This window comes from Momordica charantia, assembly GCF_013281855.1.
Source record: "Momordica charantia cultivar OHB3-1 chromosome 10 unlocalized genomic scaffold, Mcharantia_2.0 BLBB01000010.1, whole genome shotgun sequence".
In the NCBI taxonomy this organism is placed as follows: domain Eukaryota; kingdom Viridiplantae; phylum Streptophyta; class Magnoliopsida; order Cucurbitales; family Cucurbitaceae; genus Momordica; species Momordica charantia.
This window is the reverse complement of record NW_028275158.1, coordinates 10012962-10036735: the sequence shown is the minus strand read 5'-3', so window position 1 is coordinate 10036735 and position 23774 is coordinate 10012962. Positions and strand designations below refer to the sequence as shown.

The following is a 23774-nucleotide window of genomic DNA, read 5'->3' as shown; positions in this document are numbered from 1 at the left end:
TATACTAATTTCTTCTGAGTTATTTCTCAAAAAAAAAAAAAAAAATTTCTTCTGAGGTTTTCAATGAAGTCAACTTTTTGATATTTTCTATGTAGTTTATTAGCATGATAAAGTATAAATTATTAGACATCCTCATTCATAAAAATTAGCAATATAAATTAAACAAAAATTGAGAATGTTATCCAGTAGGCTCTAAATCATCTATACAAAATTGTAGCTAACTTAATGGTTCAAGGTTTCAACTTGTTTTCAAGCTCAATATAACCCTACAAAAATTTTACTGCACAGCTTGTTAAAATTTATGAATAAATACTATTGGACAATTTGACATTGAAAATAAAATATATGCTTTTGCAAAAAAATTTAACTGCTTGCTAAAATACTCTGCTAGAACAGACTACTTTTGGCTCCCCCACCTGTGAGCAAAGTGAAAAATTGATCCTCCTCTAACTCACTATCAACTTTTGTTTCATTGAATTGAATTCCAACTGCACTAGACGCAATCGGTTTCGGATTTTTCACTGAAACAAATGCTGGTCTCTTTGAGTCCGATTTTTTCGCACCAACTGAGGAGGGGCTTGAGTTCATGAGCAAACTACCTTCTTGGGGCAACAATGTCTTGCTCGAGGTCTCCGCAGGACAGACCGAACCGTCTCTTGTTGTGGTATTATCTTCCTTGGAGAGGCTTGCTAGCAAGTCATTCTTACTCATTTTCATAAGGTCAACACCTTCAATGCTTTGATTTGCATCTGCCTGCTTGATATCAGATTCATCATCTACACCCAAAATGAAGCAATACAGTAAGGAAGCAAACTTGGGTTTATTTTCTTTTTGAGATGAGACGAAACTAAGATCAAGACTGCATACAAAGAATTGAAATCTTACCTTCAAGAAAAGATTCAATGCTCTGATATCGTACAGCTGAGGTGGCCGAAGAAACACTTGGTCCAGGATGTTCTTCCCAATTCCTAGTCTCAATTTTTTGTTTCGTCTCTTGCAACACAAATTTGTCTTCTTTCCAAACACATTCTAATAAGACAAATTCATCATTTGTTGGGAAGAATTCTCGAAAGACCTGTAAATAGATTTGAAAATAATTTTAAAACTTCTACTTTTTGAAGAGAAAATTAGAAAGGAAGGGAAGAGTGGAGCACGTATACCTCAATTCCTTCCTGGTTTATTCTAACTATATGTTTCTTTTGCGAGATAGATGAAACCATGTTGAATACCGAAACGACATTGAGTAATATCTATACAACAAGAAAAAGGAAAAACAAATGCTCAATGGAAATGCAAACCTCATTCTCATAAGCATAGAGGAACTCAAAGTCTGACAATAGTAATTTTTGTTACAATGTCCGTTGCAGAATAATCACAATGTATGGTCAACTAGTCATGCAAATAAAATCCTAAAAATATTTGCAAGCATACAGTTCTTAAGAAAATTCTAACCTTGACCATTGTCAGCAGGTCCCCCCACCTATTACTTAACCAAGAAATATTTCATTTCCTAAAGACTAGGATTCAAAAACTTTCCCCATCCCTTGAATGAGAGATTCAGCCATCGCTTTTCAGGAAAATGAAATCAGTGATCAGTCAACCGATATACTCGAATACAAAATGCCTTCTGCTTCTCTTAAATATTAAATAATAAAAATGGAACTTACTTGTTGAACTAACACCCGAATCCGCGCCAGTAATGCCAAAATCATAAAACAAAAGCCTGTGAAAAACATTCGAGCAAGCAATATAGATATCTCGCTGTTAAATAGTCAAGGGTGACATTTTGCATAATGCATTTCTGCAAATTAGTTTCCATGATCCAACAACAAATAGCTCTAGCTAAGAAGAAATCATGTCAAAATAACTGTCACTTATGCAGAGAAGTACTAAACAATTGTGCATGATACAAAACATTGGTATTATATACAATAATCTCTAGTGCATCAGGCGGAAGATTTTAAATGCACCAAATTAAAAGCAACGATGAAAATATTAAGAGGCAGAAACTGAAAACAAGGCACTCATTTCACATAACTACCATCTAGTGGGGATCCATCGTCACGTGCAAAATGCAACAAAGATGTAAAAATGAAAAGTAGGCTGGTGCAAGAATCCAAAACAATGAAATATATCGGTATGATAAAAAACCTTTTCACACGCAAATGTCTATAAAAATTGAAAGATGCTGAGATGGTTTGCTGCAGAAATACAAGTTAACAACTTCACATTTTCTATCAAGTAAAACATGAAGTTACATATTGTATTTTCTTGTCAACGAGCTTTTCATGGATAAGTTAACCAAGTAAAATAAGCTAGCTTTCATACATAAAACTGTGTAATGCAGGGCTTGCTAATTGAATAGCTATTGAAGAACTCCATCGAAACACCATTTTAAAGATTCACATGGAAACTATAGTGAATTTGAGCAAATAGAAAGCAGCAAGCAAAACCAACAGAGCCATAGTGCATTGTACCAATAGATAAAAAAGGATACGTAGCTGCCTTGAAAATTGGCTCTACCATCTGCAAGAGATTTGGAAAAACATCCAATCACTACTTTGGGACGAGGTGCAATCCATGAAATAAAGTGAAAATGATTTGTCCTCTTTGGAGTAATTTTCCCGTAACTTCAGGATCAGGCCCCACTATGGTCCTATTAACAAGAATAACTCTTCATTGACCTCTTATGAAGATAGTTGATGGACATTATTTATAGAAAAAAAGCCCAACTACTAGAAAACCAGTTTTTATGAGTGAAAATAGAACGTTTTACATTGAGGAAAATAGTTTTAGTTAAATGAATCTATATCCTTTTTTTTTTCAATTGAAACATAAACAAATAGAAGGGGAATAGAAGTTTTATATAAATGCCCCTAACTAGTCATACAAAGAAGAAAAACTCAAGGGAAAGATCACCTCTGACAGTAACCGTGCAGCCCCCAGAAGCCGTTCCATGAAATTATATTTCCCAACTTCACATTTCCTCCGTTTCAAACTGTAATAAAATGGAAAGTCCAAGCGGAAGATCAAAGGAACAATATATCTCACTTAGTCTAGACATTCTCTTTTTATATTCCTTGGACAGAAAATCCACAGGGAGAAGGAATTCAAAATCTAATACCTTTCTAAAAGATGAATCTTTTGCTTAGGTTTCTTTCCATCGATAACTTGAAAGCAGGAACTTACCAACTCCTCCAACTTGGTAGCCTGTAGAAGTCTTAAATCTCTCCTTACCTAAAAATGTATAGAAGCAAGACAAAATTACAGTCAATGGCAAAAGCCTCAAATTCTTCATGCAACAATTAATGAGCTATCACACAAACTAAACTACAGATGACATCTTGTTTCTGAATCTTAGTGTCCACTTTTCTTCCAACTGGTGTAATCAACATGAACATGTATCTACATAAACTAACATATATATTTATAATCTACCCAAAAAAACACATATACAGTAAAGCAAAATTTGACTACTCTTTTAGAAAAAACCCATGTATTTCTCTTCTTTCAGTTAAGTTTTCTACTCTCAACCATAACAGAAAGCTCCATTAGAAGGGGGAAAAATGAAAACCTGCAAAAGATAACGAAAATAGGAACTCCGGCGGTGCTGGTTCTTATTCTTATAAATCATTTTGTGTAGAATGCCACTTTCTAAGTGGAGCTGGCCAAGCAAAGATGCCAACTTCTCCTCAAGGTTCTCAGCATCAGAAGCAGCCATGGAATCTCCAGAAAAATTAGTTATTAGAAAACCAAAACCTAAGAAATACAAACACGAATTCAAATTAATGCTAGCTGCAGGGTTGTAATGTTAAAGTTGGTTGTACATGATTTACACATCCCGGTAAAAACGCACATCTCACCTCTTGCAAATTTTTTGTCACATTGTTGGCATTGGATTGAAACACAAACAATTTTCACATGCTGTGAAATGATACTGATTTGACTATAAATCAATGTGATTCAAATTAAACTTTGAATATGAAAGCGTGATTAGTGCCAAATTTGAATTGAGTTTCAAGCCATACCGATATGTTCCAAATACCTTGAAATAAATCAAAAGAGTCAAAGAAAAAGAAAAAGAAAAAGAAAGACAAGGCCAATGACTACTCAACATTATGTTTTCTTGCAATATATTGTCATGTATTGTAATGCCAAAATCAAGCAACAAATCATGGAAGCACAAGTTACAAGCCACTGAACAACACCGATACATGCCAAATACCTTGAAATAAATCAAAAGAGTCAAAAGAAAACCAAAAATATACAAGGCCAATGACTACTCAACATTCTTTTCCATTTTTCTTACAATATATTGCAGTGTAGTGCAATGCTAGAATCAAACAAAAAATCATGGAAGCACAAGCTTCAAGTCATTGAATAACACCAATATGTCCCAAATCCTTGAAATAACTACTTAAGCCATTTAGTTTTTTTTCTTGCAATAGATTCCAATGTATTACAATGCAATAATCAAGCAAAAAATCATGGAAGCAGAAGTTTCAAGCTATTGAATAGCACCAATACATTCCAAATGCCTTGAAATAAATAAAAATGGTCAAAGGGAAACAAAAAATTGTTGAATTAGTTAGAAGTTAAGATTATGTGGACTTAGTTAGAAGTTGTTTTAAAGTTGTTTAGATTTTGTGTTTAAATTTAGCAAATAAATCTCCTTTTTTGTTAAGGAAGTTAGGAGGTTATTCCTAGATTTTGTTTCCTCTTGTAACCTATAAATAGTGTCTCTATTCCTCATCTTTGATCAATCAATTTGAGAATTTATTTCTTCTCTCTTTTCTCGTGTATGTCTCTCTGGTGTCTCTATCCTTAGTTTTTATGGTATCAGAGCTAGGTTTAGATTGACACCAGAATGGTTAAAACAGCCATGATGACTAATGTGCGCAAGGATGAGAGTTCCGACGGATCGAATACGACCTCAATTTCTCTCCCTAAAAGCACATCCACGACACCTCACATCTCTATCTCTGAAAACACTTCGCTCCAAATTACCTCTCCAAAACTCAACGGAAAAAATTTTCTGCAATGGTCTCGATCGGCCCTCCTAGTTATTCGTGGCCGCAGTCGACTCGGGTACATCAATGGCATGATAGCAGAATCAGATGAAGCTGACCCTTCTTTTTCCGTGTGGGATGCACAAAACTCAATGGTCATGGCATGGCTCATTAACTCGATGGAGGAGGACATTAAAGAATCCTTCATCTTCTACTCAACAGCAAATGATCTTTGGAATGCGCTCACTATGGCTTTTTCTGATTTTGATAACTCGGCTCAATTGTTTGAATTACGCAATAAGGCACGTTCCTTACGACAAGGTGAATCCGATGTCACCCAATACTACAGCTCATTACATAGGTTGTGGGCTGAACTTGATTTATGTCTCAATCTCGAATGGGAGAACTTGAAGGATGCTGAACGCTTTCGCAAACACGTCGAGAAGGAACGAATTTATGATTTTCTTGCAGGTCTTCGTCAGGAATTAGATGATGTGCGTGGCCGCTTACTTGCCACAAAGCCAATCCCAGCCATTGACGAAATCTTCGCAGAAGTTCGTTGGAAGTCAAGCCGTAAACGTGTGATGATGGGTGATACACACACAAAACCTCTGTCCCTCTCAGTGGAATCATCAGCTCTGGCGGCACGAGGTCCACCACCACCTTCATCCCGATCTACTCGTCGGAACAACCTATGGTGTGATCATTGTAAGCGCACAAACCATACAAAAGATCGGTGTTGGGAACTCCATGGTTGTCCTCAACGGAAGAATTTATCAGGGGATTATCGGCCACCTCCACCTACAAATACTCCATCTTCTCGAACCAGCTCCTCCGACTATCAAGTGGGCCCTAGTGTGTCAAACTCCCAAGATTTGGCCACCTCTCTCCCTCCATTTTCGAAGGCACAACTTGAACAGCTCTATCGCCTCTTAACACCGCCGGTTGAGTCTACTCCTTCGTCAAGTTTTGTGGCACAACGAGGTATTTTTAGTGCAGCTTTAACAAGTCAGCAGCATTCCGATCAGTGGATCTTAGATTCGGGTGCAACTGATCATATGACCGCTTTTCATGATATGTTTACCATGTACTCACCCAACCCGATTCAGACACATGTCAAGCTTGCAGATGGGTTATCGGCCATTATTAAGGGCTTTGGTTCTGTTATTCTTAGCCCAAACATTACATTGCACTCAGTGCTCCATGTGCCTAAATTATGTTGCAATCTAATTTCTGTTCAGAAGTTGACTCATGATTTAAAGTGTCAAGCCCTGTTCATTGACTCTAAGTGTTTGTTTCAGGACTTGATAACGGGAACGACGATTGGCAATGCTGATGGCTTTGAAGGGCTTTACTACTTCCGAGGACCAAGTCTAAGAAATAAACAAGTTCTCCAGGTTGGTAGTGAGTCGAATTCTAGGGAACAACAAATTCTACTTTTACATCGCTGTTTAGGGCACCCGAGTTTTCAGTATCTTAAACATTTGTACCCTTCACTTTTTCATAAAGATGACCTTTTTACTTGCGAATTGTGCAACTTGCAAAACACTCTCGTACATCTTATCCTTCTGTTGAGTATATACCATCCAGTCCATTCACAATGATTCATAGTGATTTATGGGGGCCGTCTCGCATCAAAACTATGTCCGATAAACGTTGGTTCCTTACCTTCACTGATGACCACACTAGGGTTTGTTGGGTCTATTTACTTAAAGAAAAATCAGAAACTGCATCAATCTTTCAACAGTTTCATTCTCTCATTCATAATCAATTTAATACGAGAATCAAAATTCTTCGCACAGATAAGGGGACAAAATATTTTAATCAAATATTGGGAACTTTCCTGTCTCAAAATGGAATCATTCACCAAAGTTCCTGTGTCATTACCCCCCAACAAAATGGTATAGCTGAAAGGAAAAATAGGCATCTTTTAGAAACTGCTCGTGCTCTCATGTTCACCAATTTTGTTCCTAACTGTTTTTGGGGTGATGCTGTCCTTACTGCTTGTTATCTCATTAATCGGATGCCCTCTCGTGTTCTGAAATTTAACACTCCACTAGAAATCTTACTCACTATCTATCCGCAAATCCGATCTGTCCTCACAATTCCCCTCAAAATATTTGGATGTACTGCATTCACTCATGTTTATGATCATGAACGTCACAAATTGGAGCCAAAAGCCAGAAAGTGTGTCTTCCTAGGTTACTCTCCTACTCAAAAAGGCTATAAATGCTATTGTCCATTCACCAATAAATTTTACCCTACCATGGATGTCACATCTTTTGAGTCTCAATCTTTTTTCTCCCTAAATTCCCCTCAGGGGGAGACTGAGCCTATTACAAGTAGTCTTGATGGAAATTTTTGGGAGATTGACGATCTAAATACCAGAATTGAGTCCCCTCAGTCAAAAATACCTGAGATTGATGGTCTAAATACCGAGTCACCTCAGCCAAAAATACCTATCCCGATCGTCCCAATTACTCAGATAGAAGAGTCAGTTCCTATTATTTCCTGTAATAATGAAGATGATCAAGTCAACCCAAATCGAAGTGACAAGCAACCTGAGACTCTTGTTTATTCTCGGCGACAAACGGTTCAAAGAGGAGTGGAGCCACCACAGCCTCAACAGCAAAGTCATGAATCCATCTCGTCCTTAGGTACTGAACAATCTACCCTTGTGCCTCAAGACAATACTAATGATCTTGATCTTCCTATTGCACTTAGGAAGGGTGTGAGATCGTGTACTCAACATCCAATTGCTCGATGTATTGGTTATAGTCATTTATCTTCAGCAGTTCAGACCTTGGCTCTCAATCTGGAAGCCAATGAGGTACCAAAATCCATTCAAGAGGCTATGAGCAATCCACAGTGGAAAAATGCGGTAGATGATGAAATGAAGGCTTTGAAGCTTAATGATACGTGGACAGTAGTTGATCGTCCTCAAGATAAACCAACGGTAGGATGCCGATGGATCTTTACTGTCAAATATAAGGCTGATGGGTCCATTGAAAGGTATAAAGCAAGATTGGTGGCCAAAGGATACTCTCAGACTTTTGGGGTAGACTATCAGGAGACATTTGCACCCGTTGTAAAATTAAACACGATCCGTGTCCTCTTGTCTCTTGCTGCAAATCTGGATTGGAAACTACAACAACTGGATGTCAAAAATGCATTCCTCAATGGAGATTTGGAAGAAGAGGTGTACATGGACCTTCCTCCTGGATTTGACATTGATAAGTATGATGGAAAGGTGTGTAAGCTGAAGAAATCTCTCTATGGTTTATAACAATCCCCACATGCATGGTTCGGGCGATTTTCAAAGGCTGTTTGTAAACAAGGATATACCCAAGCTCAAACTGACCATACAATGTTCTATAGGTACTCTCAAGGTAAGATCACCATCCTCATTGTTTATGTCGATGATATTATTGTCACAGGTGACCATCATGAAGAAATAGAGAGACTAAAACAGGCACTTGGAAAGGAGTTCGAAATAAAGGACCTGGGAACACTTCGGTATTTTCTAGGGATAAGTTGCTAGGAGCAGAACTGGTATATCTGTGTGTGAAAGAAAATATGTACTAGACCTCTTGAAGGAAACCGGAATGCTTGGATGTAAACCATCTGATACTCCAATAAGTCCCAATCATAAGTTGGGAGAGAGCCTAGATGGGGTACCCATTGATAAAGGGAGATATCAGCGTTTGTTGGAAGATTAATCTATTTATCCCACACTAGGCCGGATATTGCATTTGCAGTGAGTGTTGTAAGTCAATACATGCTACTGAAGAACACATGGAAGCCGTGTATCATATTCTTAGATATCTTAAAGGAACTCCAGGGCTTGGATTATTTTTCGGAAAGGATGATGACAGAAAGATTAAGGTGTTTACAAATGCTGATTGGGCAGGTTCTATTCAAGATAGGAGATCTACGACAGGATATTGTACCTTCGTATGGGGTAATCTTGTTACATGGAAGAGTAAGAAACAATCAGTTGTTGCAAGAAGTAGAGCTGAGGCTGAATTCAGGGCATTATCTCATGGTATTTGTGAGATAATGTGGCTGAAACTCCTCCTCCAAGAACTCAAGATCAGGTTTGATAGTTCAATGGAAGTCTATTGTGACAACAAGGCGGCAATTGCTATTGCACACAATCCAGTGCATCACGATCGTACTAAACATGTTCAGGTTGACAGACATTTTATCAAGGAGAAGATTGAAGAGAAAATTATAAATCTGATGTATGTTCCATCATCAGATCAAGTTGCAGATATCCTAACAAAAGGACTCTTGAGACCCGTATTTGAAAGGTTGTTGATCAAGCTGAAACTGTTCAATCTGTATAGTCCAGCTTGAGGGGGAGTGTTGAATTAGTTAGAAGTTAAGATTATGTGGACTTAGTTAGAAGTTGTTTAAATTTTGTGTTTAAATTTAGCAAATAAATCTCCTTTTTTGTTAGGGAATTAGGAGGTTATTCCTAGATTTTGTTTCCTCTTATAACCTATAAATAGTGCCTCTATTCCTCATCTTTGATCAATCAATTTGAGAATTTATTTCTTCTCTCTTTTCTCGTGTATGTCTCTCTGGTGTCTCTATCCTTAGTTTTTAAAAAAATATATATAAAGACCAATAACTACTTAACATTCTGTTTTCTTTCTCGCAATATATTACAATATATTGCAATGCCATAATCACGCAACAAATCATGAAAGCAAGTTTCAAGCCGTTGTATAACACCGATATGTTCTAAATGCCTTGAAATAAATCAAGAGAGTCAAAAGGAACACCAAAAAATAAAGGCCAATACTACTTAACATTCTTTTCTTTTTTTTCCTTGCAATATATTGCAATGCCAGAATCAAGCAGCAAACCACAAGTTTCGAGTTATTGAATAATACCGATATGTTCCAAATGCTTTTAAATAAATCAAAAAGAGTAGAAGGAAAAAAAAAATTACAAGCCAATAACTACTTAACATTCTATTCTTTCTTGCAAATTTCAATGCCAAAATCAAAGAACAAATCAGAGAAGCACAAGTTTCAAGTGGGAAACGGCGACTACAGAGACTGCAACTGCCGCGACCGCAGCCACCCAAGCCGGAGAGGGCGAGGCGGAGGAGGCAGTATATGAAAACTGGGGAGCCGCACCTGAGTTCGCCGTCGCCTGAGGTGGAGTTCGCCGTGAAGGACCGATCTCTCGCCGGAGTGCGCCGTCGCCTGAAGCTGGGAACTGCAGAGATTTTGTTTTAGGTTGAAGGAAGGTCCGTTGTGTTAGCTTTCATAAAAAGGGCAATTTAGACATTTTCCCTCTAAAATGTCCTAACAGTCTAAGGAATAAAAAAGTGGCCGGGAATCCTAAAGTTCCTATCTTATTATCTTAAATATTTTTTTAACGATCACATATTTTTCTTCTTAAAAAAAAATATAATTTAATAATATGATAAATAAATTTCACCTCCTATAACATTAATTATGTAATTATCTTTTGAAAAAAATATTAAAATTAAAATGAAATTTATAATTAGTATTAATAACTTTCTTTTAAAAAAGAGTTTTGACTTCTACCAAATAACATAAAAAATTAATATATGCAGAATTAATATAAAAAAACAAAATATTAAATTAATAAAAATAAATTTATTATAAAAATGGATTATATTAAATTAATATATAAATTATATTAATATATTAATAAAGGCATTTTTGGAACGATTACATAAATTTAAAACATTCCAAGAATAAATCTTCCAAAAAAAGATGTGGCTATTCAAATATTCTCAGATATTTTTATAAATTTTCATGCAGAACAAATATGGCTATCTAAAGATGTTGGACATCCAAAATTCCAGCATCTAAAATTTCAGACGGGTATCTACATTCCCGAAAAACAAACGGCCCCTTAGTTCAAGGTTTCAAAAAAGATGCATGAGATTAAGATGCTTGGGATTAAGATACCTGAGAAACAAAGATAAGTGTGTTTGGTTGTATATATGTGCAGGATTAAGATGTATGAAAATATATATATATGTTTATTTTGTGTGATTACTCTAGAAATATGCATTTTATGTGATTGTAAATATTGATTAATAACAAATCAAATTTAAATCAAAAAATAAATGATGTAAATTAAATTATTTTATATTAGCATTCTAAATTTTAAATTAACAATTTAGCTATATTGACAATTTAGCACAATGATAAATTGAATAATTAATATTAAATGTTATTTAATTAAAATTCAATATATTCATTTTAGCAAAATGATATATTTGTATAAAGCTTTAAAATCAATCAAAATTAAACTCCCAACAGTTAATTTAGATTAATTAATTTATCTTTATTAAGTTAAAATAATTATTATTTAAAAAAATATGTTTTAATTTAAGTTTCACTCGTTAATAAATATATTATAAATAATATATCTTAATTTATGCTGTTGGTTTTATTTAGCAATCAATGTTAATAATTATCATTTTATGTGTTGGACAAAATTAATCATTTTCATCTTATTATTGCATCAATTATATTTTTTATAAAAAAATTAAGTATACATTTTAATAAATTAATTTATTACAATAGAATAATTAGTTTAGTACATTATCGGTAAAATTTTAATGTTGTTTATTAATTATAAATTAAATTTAAATATTTTAATTAATTAATTTAAATAAAATAAAGTAAAAAACATTAAAATAATAATTTATTTAAAAGAAGAAAGATAAGAGTCTGACACAAAACCCATGGACAAACCCATGAAACTGAGAGGGAAAAGAAAACTCTTGTCCATGGGAATAAAGGATACTTGAGAATAATCTATTCCCAAGAAACATTTTCAAATCGGGTTTTACTTGCTCATGCCCATTTCCATCTAGAAAACTCCCCAACGAAATGGCCCCTTAGGGTTTTTGGGCTGACTAGCCCTTTTTTCAGAACAAAAATGGTTTTTACCATTCTTTAAAAAATTCAAGCTTTCTAATCTTATGCTTATGTCATTTTTTTGAAATTAGGGGTGAAAGGATCCAAACCTGGTCGGTTTGGTTCGGTTATGTTAAATATTGATTCGACTCGCTCCGGATCTAACCAACCAATTCGTTTTAAAAATTTTACCCTACTTTTTCTTTGTCACTTATTTCTTTCTAATTTCCAGCTACCTCCCTTCCCTCCCCCACTCCCCTTCCTCACTTCCTTTCCCCCTCTCTCAGGTGGTAGTGATGATGCTGACTGGCGGCAATGACGATGATAGAGATTTACAGCAGCGGCAAAAGAGATCCATGGCAGCGACGAGAGAGACGCCACCTCCCTTTTCTTTCATCTCTTCCTTTTTATTTTGAAGATGAGTTTTATTCAAGGTAGATTTTGATGGAGGTCTCTAATTTCTTATTTTGAAGGTAGGTTTCATTTTGAGTGTGGGTTATTTGATTTTGAATTTTGGTTTTGATGTATTTTGAAGGTGGATTTTATTTGGAAGTTGGGTTTTGATGTATTTTGAATAAGGTGGGTTTTGATGGAAATCTCAGCGGGTTCGATCTTGAAGGAGGTGGATTTCTATGGAAGTAGATTTTGATTTGAAGATTGGAATGTGAGTTTTTATTTTGTTTGAAGGTGGGTTTTGAGAGGAAGAAAGAGGAGGAAAAATCAAAATCTACTTTTTTTTCTTCTTCTTGATCTGCAATTGAAATAACCCATTAGTTTACAAGAGAAACAAAAACAAACCCAAAATCTGTGGATCTTTTTCTCTCTATTTTGTTTGACTTCTAAGAAACTAGAAGGAAAAAAACAACCTTTTTGGCTTACCGATTGAAAATTTTTTTGGGCTTATGAGGTTTTGAAGGGTGGGAGAACATTTTTGGCTTATCGATTGAAGACTTTTTTGGGTTTCTGAGGGTTTGAAGGGTGGGAGAGCGTAAATTAAAGAGACAGAGAGAAATAAAAAAAAAACGACATCGACCCTACCCGAATCGACCAATTTACACCTGTAAGATTTATTAAAATCCAAAATTCAAATTCAATTTGAATTTGAAATGGGGGAGCAGTTAAGTAACTGTTCCTCCCCTAAAATCCCTCATCTCTCTCTCACTGTATCAGAATGTGTATGTGTGATACGTGGGGTGGGAGGGTCTTTGAGAAAAAGCCACAAAGAGAGAATTTGGTAGTGAGATTTTTTATACCCGAGAGAACACAGAGTTCTACTATCTCAAATTCTTCACCACTTGAAGAATTCAGGTTGTGAAACGTGAGATTTTTCCATTCGTGATTGATCTCCGATCGCTACTTGGTTTTTGTGGATTTCGCTGCGACACTACAAAAGGTTAGTATTCAACCCAACGAAAAACCCAACATTGGTATAAGAGCATTGGTTCCTACAAGTTGAACATGCGGAATGGATGCACTCTACTTTTGCATGATGTGTTGTATGCACCTGATATTCGGTGAAATTTGCTTTCTGTTACTGTTCTCCTTAAACTTGGTTACACATTTACTTTGACTGAAAACTTATTAACTTTGCCTTTGAACAGTATACTATGTGGTTATGGTTTCATATTTAATGGTTTTATTGTATTGGAAATTATGCAAGTTTTTCTCTTATAACATCATCTGTTGATGCAAATGTTGACATGACTATGTTGCATGCTAGATTAGGTCATATAGGTCAACATAGAATGATTAGATTAGCTAAAGAAGGTTCATTAGGTCAATTTGACAAAATAGAATTACCTTTATGTGAAAGCTGTCTGGAGGGAAAAATGACAAGAAAACCATTTGGTAAAGAAACTAGGGCCGAAAATCCATTGCAATTTTATGGAAGCACATATTTTACTACTTTCATAGGTGATTTCACACGTTATGGTCATGTTTATTTGAATTCTCACAAGTCTGAAGCATTAGAATGTTTTAGAAAATTTGTAAACTTGGTGGAAAATCAATTAGATAAAAAGGTTAAGGTCTTAAGAACTGATCGAGGGCGTGAATATCTATCTAATCAGTTTAGGTAGCTATATGACGAAAAGGGTATAATAAGGTAGCTAATTACTCATCGAACACCACAATAGAATGGAGTAGCTGAAAGAATAAATATAACTTTTCTTGAAATGGTCAGGTCAATGATGACTCAAGTGAAATTGTCAATCACCTTTTGGGGTGATGTTCTATTGACCGCTACTTATAATCCTTAATCACGTGTCTTCCAAATCTGTTGCTTCCACACCCTATGAGTTATGGACTGGTAGAAAACCCGACCTTAGTGGTCTAAGGCTATGGGGTTGTGCTGCTTATGTACATGAGTCATCACATCCACATGGAAAATTAGGTCCAAAAGGTAAAAAAGAGTATATTTATAAGATATTAAGAACATTAAAAAAGGTATGGTGTATTCATTGGTGAACAAGAAAGTGAGAGTGTAACTGAATTTCAATCACGAGATGCTACTTTCTTGGAGAATAATTTTTCAAGGAGAGGTGAGATCAGTGATGAGATATCTCTATTTGAAAATTATAATCAAAATGATTTGCTTTCATCAAATCCATCGTGTGATAGTCTCAATACTGTACGAACAGTATCTCATCCAAGTAGGAGATATCTGAACACTACATGTGATTTGGACGAACCACAAACCACTCGTGACTCAATTGATCAGTTGTCACGTGATTCAATGGAATCAACATGTGAACAATTAATAGAACCACAAATAAGGCGTAGTAATCGTGGTAGAATACCAAAACGTCGTTTTGATGATGAAATTTATATGATTACACCCGATGATGATGAAGAACCGAGAAGTGTTCAGGGAGCTCTTCGATGCCGCAATAGAGCGAAGTGGATGAAAGCAATGGAAGAAGAAATAGAGTCAATGAAAGTTAATAATGTTTGGGAGTTAATCGATCTCCCAAAATGACGCAAAGTAATTGGCAACAGGTAGATTCTTAAGATTAAGCGCAAGGCTAATAACTATATTGAAAGATATAAAGCTCAACTTGTAATAAAAGGATCCACACAACAGGAAGAAATAGACTATGATGAGACTTTCTTACCTGTTGTGAGGTTTACCTCTATAAGGCTCATTCTAGCCATAGTCGCCGATTTATATTTGGAATTACATCAAATGGATGTGAAAATGACATTTCTAAATGGTGAATTAGAAGAACAAATTTATATGCAGCAATCCATCGGTTTTGTTATTGAAGTACAAGAAGATAAAGTATGTAAATTAATGAGGTTAATTTATGGCCTTAAACAATCTTCGAGACAGTGATACATCAGGTTTCACTAAGTAATCATCTCATATGATTGATGCGGACTAGTATCTCAAAATAAACAAAGATAAGTTTGTGATTCTTTCACTATATGTGGATGACATACTGTTGGCTAGAAAGGATAAGAAGTATGTGTTAGCCATTAAGGAATGGTTGGCCTCAAACTTTCAAATGAAATATATGGGTGAGACAGCTTATATACTTGGAGTTAAGATTGAAAGAGATCGCTCCAAAAGGATGTTAGCCCTGTCACAAGGCCAATACATCCAAAAAATTATTGAAAGGTTTAATATGCAAGATTGCAAACACATTGATACTCCTATCGCAAAAGGCGAAAATTTGAGTTAAAGAATGTGTCTTACAATTCATGAGGAAATATAGCTCATGAGAAAAGTTCCTTACCAGAGTGCTATTAGGTGCCTCATGTACGCTATGGTGTGTACGAGACTACTTCGTATCTCAAAGACACTATGAATTATTCATTGTGCTACCAAGGAAACAATTCAAATTAGAAGGCTACTCAGACCCTGATTGGGGAGGGGATATGGATGAAAGAAAATCCACCTCGAGATATATCTTCTTACTCAATAAATGAGTAATATCTTGGAGTAGCAAGAAACAAACTTGTATAGTCTTGTCTACAATGGAAATTGAATTTGTGGCATTTTTAGCACGGTACAAAAAGCAGTATAGCTTAACAGATTCTTAAGTTATTAGGATTTAAAGAAAGTACATCGGACTCAATATTGGTAAACTGTGATAGTCAGACTGCTATAGCTTTCACGAAAGATCTCGAATATCACTCTAAGACAAAACACATAGATATCAAATACAATTTTGTTAGAGATATGATTGCATAAAATGCAGTAAATGTGTAATATATATCAACGACCAACATGGTTGCGGACCCCTTTACTAAGGCTATTTCTAGAGATGTATTTAATAGCCACATTAAATCTTTAGGATTGCGAATGCTTTAAGTTCGCATTTCTGAACAAATTGTATTGTGTATTTTAAACTATGAAATAAAGTTTTGTACTTTATTATGCATACACACAAAATGTTTAGTACATTTAATGAGAAGTATGTCGGACAGTAGATTAGTTCTCTCACACGAGCAATCGCTTTTATAACTTGTGTGTCAGTTAGAAATGAGATAATTTTAAGCAATTTTAATGTTGTAGTAGTACAATAAAATATGAGAGCAAGTGCTAGCTTAAAATGAGATATCGCCTTGATATGTGATCAAGATGAGATTATATTATGATCGAATATGACAAATCTCATTATTCACCTTAAACTATCTTTGAATGCCAGATGGAAGTCTTGTTATCATTAGTTGATAAATTATTAAGGTAGAGTTGTGGACTCAAGTTAGATATTGAGTATATTTGAACTATCATCTGTACAGTATTTAGTTGAGACATATGCTCTAACGAGATAGAGTAAAATATTGTAACACGTGTTTTATACAACATGTGCACAATTTGACTACCAAGGGTAGCAGAAGTTAATTGATCTCTACTTCTTTGTTGTGTGGTACCCGTGAGATTAAGAAATCTCCACAAGTACCCTTGTGGCCTTTTTGGCTATAATTTTGAAATTCTACTACAATGTTAGCTTTCTTACAGAGATTGCCAATGGTTATGAATGATTCGATCTAATGAGATCTATCTAGAAAGCAGTTATTTGTGAATAAAATCTTTTAGAACTGGAAGATCATTTCAAGCGTCACATTATAGTGTATTCACAGGTCAACCAATTATATTTTTGTAATATGATTGTGAATACACACATATATGTGAAATTAATATTTCAAAAGTGATTATGAGTTGTGATAATGTGACTAAATGACTTTAGGGCACTTCATATTAACTCTACTCAATTATTCAAGTCACTTTACATACTTAATAGTTGTAAAGTGACTCGCTCTCGAAATTAAAGTATTACGGTCACACAATCTGTTTTTCTTGTACGATAGTTGATGCTGGTGAACTAGAATGTGTTTCCTATTTTTGAGACATTAAAAGAGTCCCCTAAAAAGATGAGACATAGTTTTTTTTTTGTGTGGTCCGTCCATAATGAAAGTACATCGTGTGCAAGTGGAAGATGTAAGATTTATTAAAATCTAAAATTCAAATTGAATTTGAATTTGAAATGGGGTTCCTCTCTCTCTCTCACTGAATCAGAATGTGTATGTGTGATACGTGGGGGTGGGATGGTCTTTGAGAAAAAGTCGCAGAGAGAGAATTTGGCAATGAGATTTTTTCTACTCAAGAGAACACAGAGTTCTAGTGTCTCAAATTCTTCACCACTTGAAGAATTCAAGCTGTGAAACATGAGATTTTCCATTCCTGATTGATTTTCGATCACTACTTGGTTTTCGTGGATTCCGCTGCAACGCTACAAAAGGTTAGTATCCAATCCTACGAAAAACCCAACAACACCCCTAGGTGAAATTATATATTTACCCTTCTTCTAATCTACTACTCTTCCTCAAATCACTTATTTTTCTCTTTCATTATCTCTCTCTATCGATTTTCTCTCTCAATCCCAAAATCTTCTTCTCTCTTTCTTCTTCTTGATTTTCCTATAATTTTTTCTTGAAATCTAATTTTATTCTCTCAATTTTTTGTGAGAAAATATTTTCTCGAAACTTATTCTTTTCTTCTCTCGATTTTCTTATGTGATTTTCTATGCTCTCTCATACTTTTCTCTTCCAGTTATTAGTCCAAGTGAGCCACACTTATATTTCCTTTTTTTGTTTTTAAATAAATTAACTTGTAGCTCAGTTCCTCAATTCCCATATGAACGCTCTTCCAATAAATTACAAGAGAGAGAGAACAAAGTAAGTGTCCATAAAGGAACAAAGCAACTGTTATGTAACAAATTCAATATCTATTTTACCCAACCAATATAATAAACATTGACCCATCTATACAACAAACTTAATAACACTTCCAGTAAATAAATAAACATCATAAAAATGTAAAATAAAAAAAACAGTAGGGAGAAATTAGAATCACCCAAAGATGAAAAAGGAAACAGAGAAAATATAAAAAATGGGGATGAAACAATCTTGCTCTCTCTCACATCCTCTCGATCTCAGTCAAATCCTCTCAAACTCACTCATACCTTCACGCTCTCGCTCACGATCTCGCTCTCACTCACACTCTCACTCTCACTCACGATCTCGCTCATGATTTTGCTCTCGCTCACTATCACGGTCTCACTCTCGATTAGATCTAGTCGATCTCAGTCAAATCTTCTCTTGGTCACGATCTCACTCTCGCTCACTATCTCGCTCTCTGTTAGATCCGAGAGGTGGTCTATGTGGAGTGAAAGAGACGTTGGATTTTAGAGAGAGAGTGAGGGTGTAAGGAAGAGGGAGGGAAAAAGGCGCTGGATTTTAGAGAAAAAGAGAGGGGTGTAAGGAAGAGGGAGGGAAAGAGGCATTGAATTCTAGAGAGAGGGGGTGTGAAGAAGACAGAGGGAAAAAAGACAATGGATTCTAAAGAGAGGGGGTGTGAAGAAGATAGAATGAAAGAGGTGGGCGTGGAGCAAGGGGTGTGAGGAAAAGAGAGGGAAACCCAATTTTTAGGGAAAAGGGGGTGTGAGGAAGAGAGAGAAAGATTAATTTTTTGGTTGGAAAATCGAGAGGGAGATGGAAAGACGAAATAATAATAATTACAAAAGAGAGAGAAATAATAAATGATTTGAGGAAGGGTAAATAAATAATTTCACATAAAAGTGATGTAAGCAAACGATTAAAAAACTTAGGTCTTCATAAAAGAGACAAAAATAAAATCTGACTTGGAAAAAATGCTACTTTTGTTGATATTCCAAGTATTTAACACCTTAAATTTGTCTTAGTTTTGGCAATTTATCGTGGAAATTTGAAAAATATATTTCAAATTTTTTTAAACACATAATTTAGAAGGAAAAAAAGTTAAGGGTCGACTTGGTAACCGTTTTTTTTCTTACACAAAAATACTCTTGAATTTTAGGTTGTTTTTAAAGAATTTTAACGAGGGCTAAAATGAAACTTTTTTAAATGATAAGGATATAATTGAAATATATTCTAAATGTTTATTGACATAAATGATATATATAAATTTTGCTACATGTACCACTATTTTACAAGTCACTTTCACGTCATCTTTTTGTCTTTTGTTAATGGAAAAGTTGACGGCAGGGTAGTTTTGAAACAAGTTTTGAAGTTTAAAAGTAAAAATGAAAGTTTTTTTAGAAGTATTATTAAAACTTATTCTAAAGCTCATGGGTATTTTGTGTAATTATCTTTATCTTAAATTGATTTGATGAATAAAGTATAGAAGGAGAGAGAAGAGAATGAGATGAATTGGAGTAGTAGGAATACTGTACATATAGTGATAGAAAGGTCAAAATAGATTTTTATTTTCTAAACAACATACTACGCCTTCCACGTACGCTTGACTGATCTTAACTCTCTCCAAGTGCCCGTGAGTTTGACAGAATCAAAACCTGAAAATTTTATTTAGAAAGAATGTAGTTAACAAAAACTCAAGCCCGTGCCCAAGCTGGCTGGACGACGACGACGTGTATGGGGTATGTTGTGGGCTTACCCCAAACCATATTTACAAGTCCACTATAAGGCTTTAGCATATAAAGTCTCCTCCCAAGGAATAAACTTTCCTATGTGGGACAATGGTTGTTTAAAGGTTTGTTTTACATTGTCATTCCCAACAATCCGCAACGAATGACAACCAGTAAAATAAGAGAAGAGAGTAAAGGATTTTCTGAGCAAAAGGAAAGTAAGTAAACTTAAACATCAATATCTTTCTATTTGAATTAATGTATAGTGAATTAGGGCAACAACCTAAGTAATGAAAGTGAGGTACCTCTTGAACTCTAATAATTGTGGTTGAGACACCCACAACACGTTTAAATCCTTAATTTTGATTCTACGATAGTCATCAAATGCTATTAATGACCATGCACATAAAACCTTGGGTCATCGTAAAATCTTTAGAAAGAGACTTCTTAACTCTTTCATAGAAAGCGACCTCCACCTTCACAGTCACGTTATTGCTTCATCAAGTCTATCATAGATAAACCACTCAAAATTGATCTATGAAGACTTCTTAATATATCTATCAAGTCCATATGTGAACCACTTAAAGAAGTACTGTGGATGCACACAATTTCACTATATCCACCAAGTTCATACACAACCCACCGGAAAGAAGGGTTATAGATTGACACTACATCCATCAAGTATTTCATAAATGGATCATCTGAAAAAATGCTATGAATTTATATAAGTGTGAAACATCATGGTTTAGTCTTATACATCTTGAGACTCTAGAATTACCCTGATTGTTTGGCTTTTGGTGAGAGGATCCGCTAAGTTCTTCTCTGACCTCACATACTCTAAGGAGATAATTCATCTTTCAGTAACTATTTCACAACTCCATGTCTCAGGCGTATATGACGTCTCTTGCCATTGTACACACTACTTTTGGAAATCCCTATAGCAGTGTGAGTCCTAGTGTAGGAATATAAGTACAAATTTCTCCCACAATGACACGTCTGCAAGAAAACCTCTCAGCCATTCAACCTTTCGTCCTGCTAGTTCAAGCGCTATGAACTTAGATTCCATGGGTGGAACGAGTAATATAGGTCTATTTTACTGATTTCCATGAGATAACTCATCCGCCAGAAGTAAACACATATCTAGCAGTGGAACTTATCTCATCATCATTATCTGTAATCCAGTTTGCATTACAATATCCTTCCACAGTATGAAATTTGTTAAAATGAAAACAATAATTAATTGTACCTCTAAGATACCTTAATGAACGATGTTGAGTAGTCCAATGTTCTTTACTAGGGTTATGTGTATATCTAGTCAATTTACTCACGACATATGCAATATCCGATCTAATGTAGTTCATCAAGAACATGACACTACCTATGATTTTTGCATATTCAAATTGAGATACACTATCACTCTAATTTTTCTTAAGATTCATGCTAGCATCATAAGGTGTTCTTACAGATGATTTATCATAGTTATCAAATTTATTCAACATTTTCTCAATATAGTGTAATTGACATAACGAAAACCTATTGTACTTTTTCCTTATCTTAACACAAAGTATTAAATCAGTCTCTCCTAAATCTTTCATTTCAAAAAATGTGAAGATAGGAGTAACTTGGTCTCATTAATGACATCTAAGTTTGCAAAAAAAAAAAAAAAATACACATGTCATTAACATATAAGCATATAATCACATAATCAGCTTCAAATAATTTTGAGTAAACACACGTATCAGAACAATTTATCTTATAGCCATTGTTTACTAAAATACCATTGAAGTTTTTATACAATTGTTTAGAAGCTTGTTTAAGACCATGTAGAGACTTTTTAAGCTTGCATACTTTATTTTCTTGACGAGCAACTAGAAAGCCCTCAAGTTGTGTCATATAGATCACCTCTTTTAAATCCCTATTAAGGAATGTTGTTTTTACATCTATATGATGTATTACTAGGCCACGAATGGCAACAAGAGCTATAAGAGACCTAAAAGTAACTATTTTAGTTACAGTAGACTACGTATCAATGTAATCAATACCATATTTTTTTTATGTAACCCACAACCACTAATATAGTCTTGCATTTTTTCATCGTACCATCTGATCTCATTCTTTTGTAAAGATCTATTTGCACCTAATAGGTTTATTTCCTACGGGTAATTCTACCAATTCTCATATTTGATTCATAACTATAGAGTCTAGTTCACTTTTAATTATTTCTTTTTGTAAGCTAGAATCTAAAGAATTCATCGCTTCTTGGTAGGTTTTAGTATCTTCATCTATCAGATACATGCAAGTAAATTGATCATCTATCTTGTTAAAGTTTTTCACTAGACATATAGTTAAGAAGTCAAGTTCGAAACTTTTACTAACTTTTTGCCTTTTGCTTCTCTTAGGTTCAAAATATATCATATTATCAGAAGTAAAAATCAAAGACATGCATGCTTGTTTTGAAATTCCACAAGATTCACCCCTAGTATTAATCATAGGGAAAATATTTTCAAGAAATACATCATTTCTATATTCACACATTGAGTTATCATTTAAACACATGAACCTATATGCAGAACTATTCTAAGCATAAGTAATAAAGACACAATCAAAGGTTTTGATCAAACTGTAGGTCCTTTGAATGTTGGATATGCCACTTTTGCTAAGCATCCCCACACTCTCAAGTAGCTCAAGTTGGGTGAATATCCTTTCTAGAGTCGTATGGTGTCTTATCCAGCATTTTGTGAGAAACTCTTTTAAGAATAAAACAACATACGTTCATCGTTTCTTTTAAAGTTCTATTTTTGCGTGCAACTATTCCATTATGTTGAGGTAAATATGGAGCAATAAGTTCATGTATAATTCAATTTGATTCACAAAACTCCTTGAGATAATTATCACTATATTCATAACCCCTATCTAATCTAACTTTTTCTATTTTCCTATCTAATTGGTTTTATACTTTAACTTTGAATTAGAAAATATACTATTTGCTTCATCTTTAGATTTTAGGAAATATATTTTCGTATATTTAGAAAAATCATCAATAAAAGAAATATATTACTTTTTACCACATCTACTGGTGGTGTTTTTTAAATCAGCTAAATTAAAATGAATTAATTCTAGCAATTAAGTACACCTAGTAATGATGAGTTTAAAAGATTTTTTAGCAATTTTGCTTCATAGGACATTTTACAGTTTCAAACTGTTTAGAAGTAATCATTAAATTTAAATTTCTAAGCCTTTTAATTGATGCAACATTCACATTTCTTAATCTACCATGCCGTGCACATCAAATGACTCAATGATAAAAGCAGAATGAGAATCAGTTTTATTGTAGAGGCAGAAGTAGTGTTAAGAATAAATAAAAGGGTAACTTGAGATATGACAAAAAAAAGTTAGGAAAATAAGCAAAATAGTAACAAGGTTTGAGTTTTTCAAATATAGAATTTTTTTTTTTTTTGCAAAAAAACAGAGGCCCACATTCTAAATTATAAATATACCCTGCAGCCTAAACGAACAATAAATGTAGGCTCAAAAGCCCAGAAAAATCCTAACTTTCAATTTACCATTGATTTCTATTTGATTACCCTTTCATCTCCTTCCCCCTCACTTCGCGATTTCTTCTTCATAGTAAGTTCGAGATTCACTATTGAAGGCCACGTTCCTTCACAGTAAATTCGAGATTTCTCCTTTACAATAACCACGTTCGATTTCAGTAAGTATCACATTTCTTTCTCATTTTCCATGCATGTCATTTCGTTCACGCTCCTTTCAAGTTTTCTTTCTCATATTCGTTTGACAGTTTTCGGTGTAACTTTTCTTTCGATTTCAGTGAGTATTCATTGTTTAGATTTCCATTTCGATTTCCTGCTCTTTGATTACAATTTTCGATGTAACTTCCCTTCGATAGTTTTTGGTGCAACCTCTCTTTGATTTCAGTA

General features: G+C 34.5%; 2 protein-coding genes across 3 annotated transcripts; one reads left to right on the top strand and one right to left on the bottom strand.

Annotated features, from left to right (window-relative positions):
• Nucleotides 1–135: 135 nt before the first annotated feature.
• On the bottom strand, nt 136–10310 carry LOC111019049 (uncharacterized). Of its 2 annotated transcripts, none has more exons than XM_022295338.2 (9): nt 10160–10310; nt 3575–3759; nt 3125–3237; nt 2920–2998; nt 2498–2526; nt 1668–1761; nt 1161–1250; nt 886–1075; nt 136–776 (listed from the first exon to the last, which is right to left on the bottom strand). In XM_022295338.2, exons 2-9 carry the CDS (start codon nt 3719–3721, stop codon nt 388–390), a joined length of 1131 nt encoding a protein of 376 aa, XP_022151030.1. In that variant the 5' UTR covers nt 3722–3759; nt 10160–10310; the 3' UTR covers nt 136–387. The 2 variants fall into 2 exon arrangements, with proteins under 2 accessions (XP_022151030.1, XP_087974963.1); XM_088118837.1 differs by having other exon boundaries at nt 3575–3726; nt 10160–10297.
• On the top strand, nt 4868–8295 carry LOC148208515 (uncharacterized). The gene is made up of 2 exons (XM_088119091.1): nt 4868–6406; nt 7330–8295. The coding sequence occupies exons 1-2, from the start codon at nt 4868–4870 to the stop codon at nt 8293–8295; spliced, it is 2505 nt and encodes an 834-aa protein (XP_087975217.1).
• Nucleotides 10311–23774: the final 13464 nt, after the last annotated feature.

Excerpts from the sequence above, each read along its gene's own strand:
- LOC111019049 (XM_022295338.2), bottom strand. The coding sequence starts at position 3,721 with ATGGCTGCTTCTGATGCTGAGAACCTTGAGGAGAAGTTGGCATCTTTG. Across the intron at positions 3,238-3,574 it reads ATTTTCGTTATCTTTTGCAG|GTAAGGAGAGATTTAAGACT; the intron begins GTTTTCATTTTT and ends ATACATTTTTAG. Across the intron at positions 2,527-2,919 it reads CTGCACGGTTACTGTCAGAG|ATGGTAGAGCCAATTTTCAA; the intron begins GTGATCTTTCCC and ends AATCTCTTGCAG.
- LOC148208515 (XM_088119091.1), top strand. The coding sequence starts at position 4,868 with ATGGTTAAAACAGCCATGATGACTAATGTGCGCAAGGATGAGAGTTCC. Across the intron at positions 6,407-7,329 it reads GAAATAAACAAGTTCTCCAG|GGGGAGACTGAGCCTATTAC; the intron begins GTTGGTAGTGAG and ends AATTCCCCTCAG.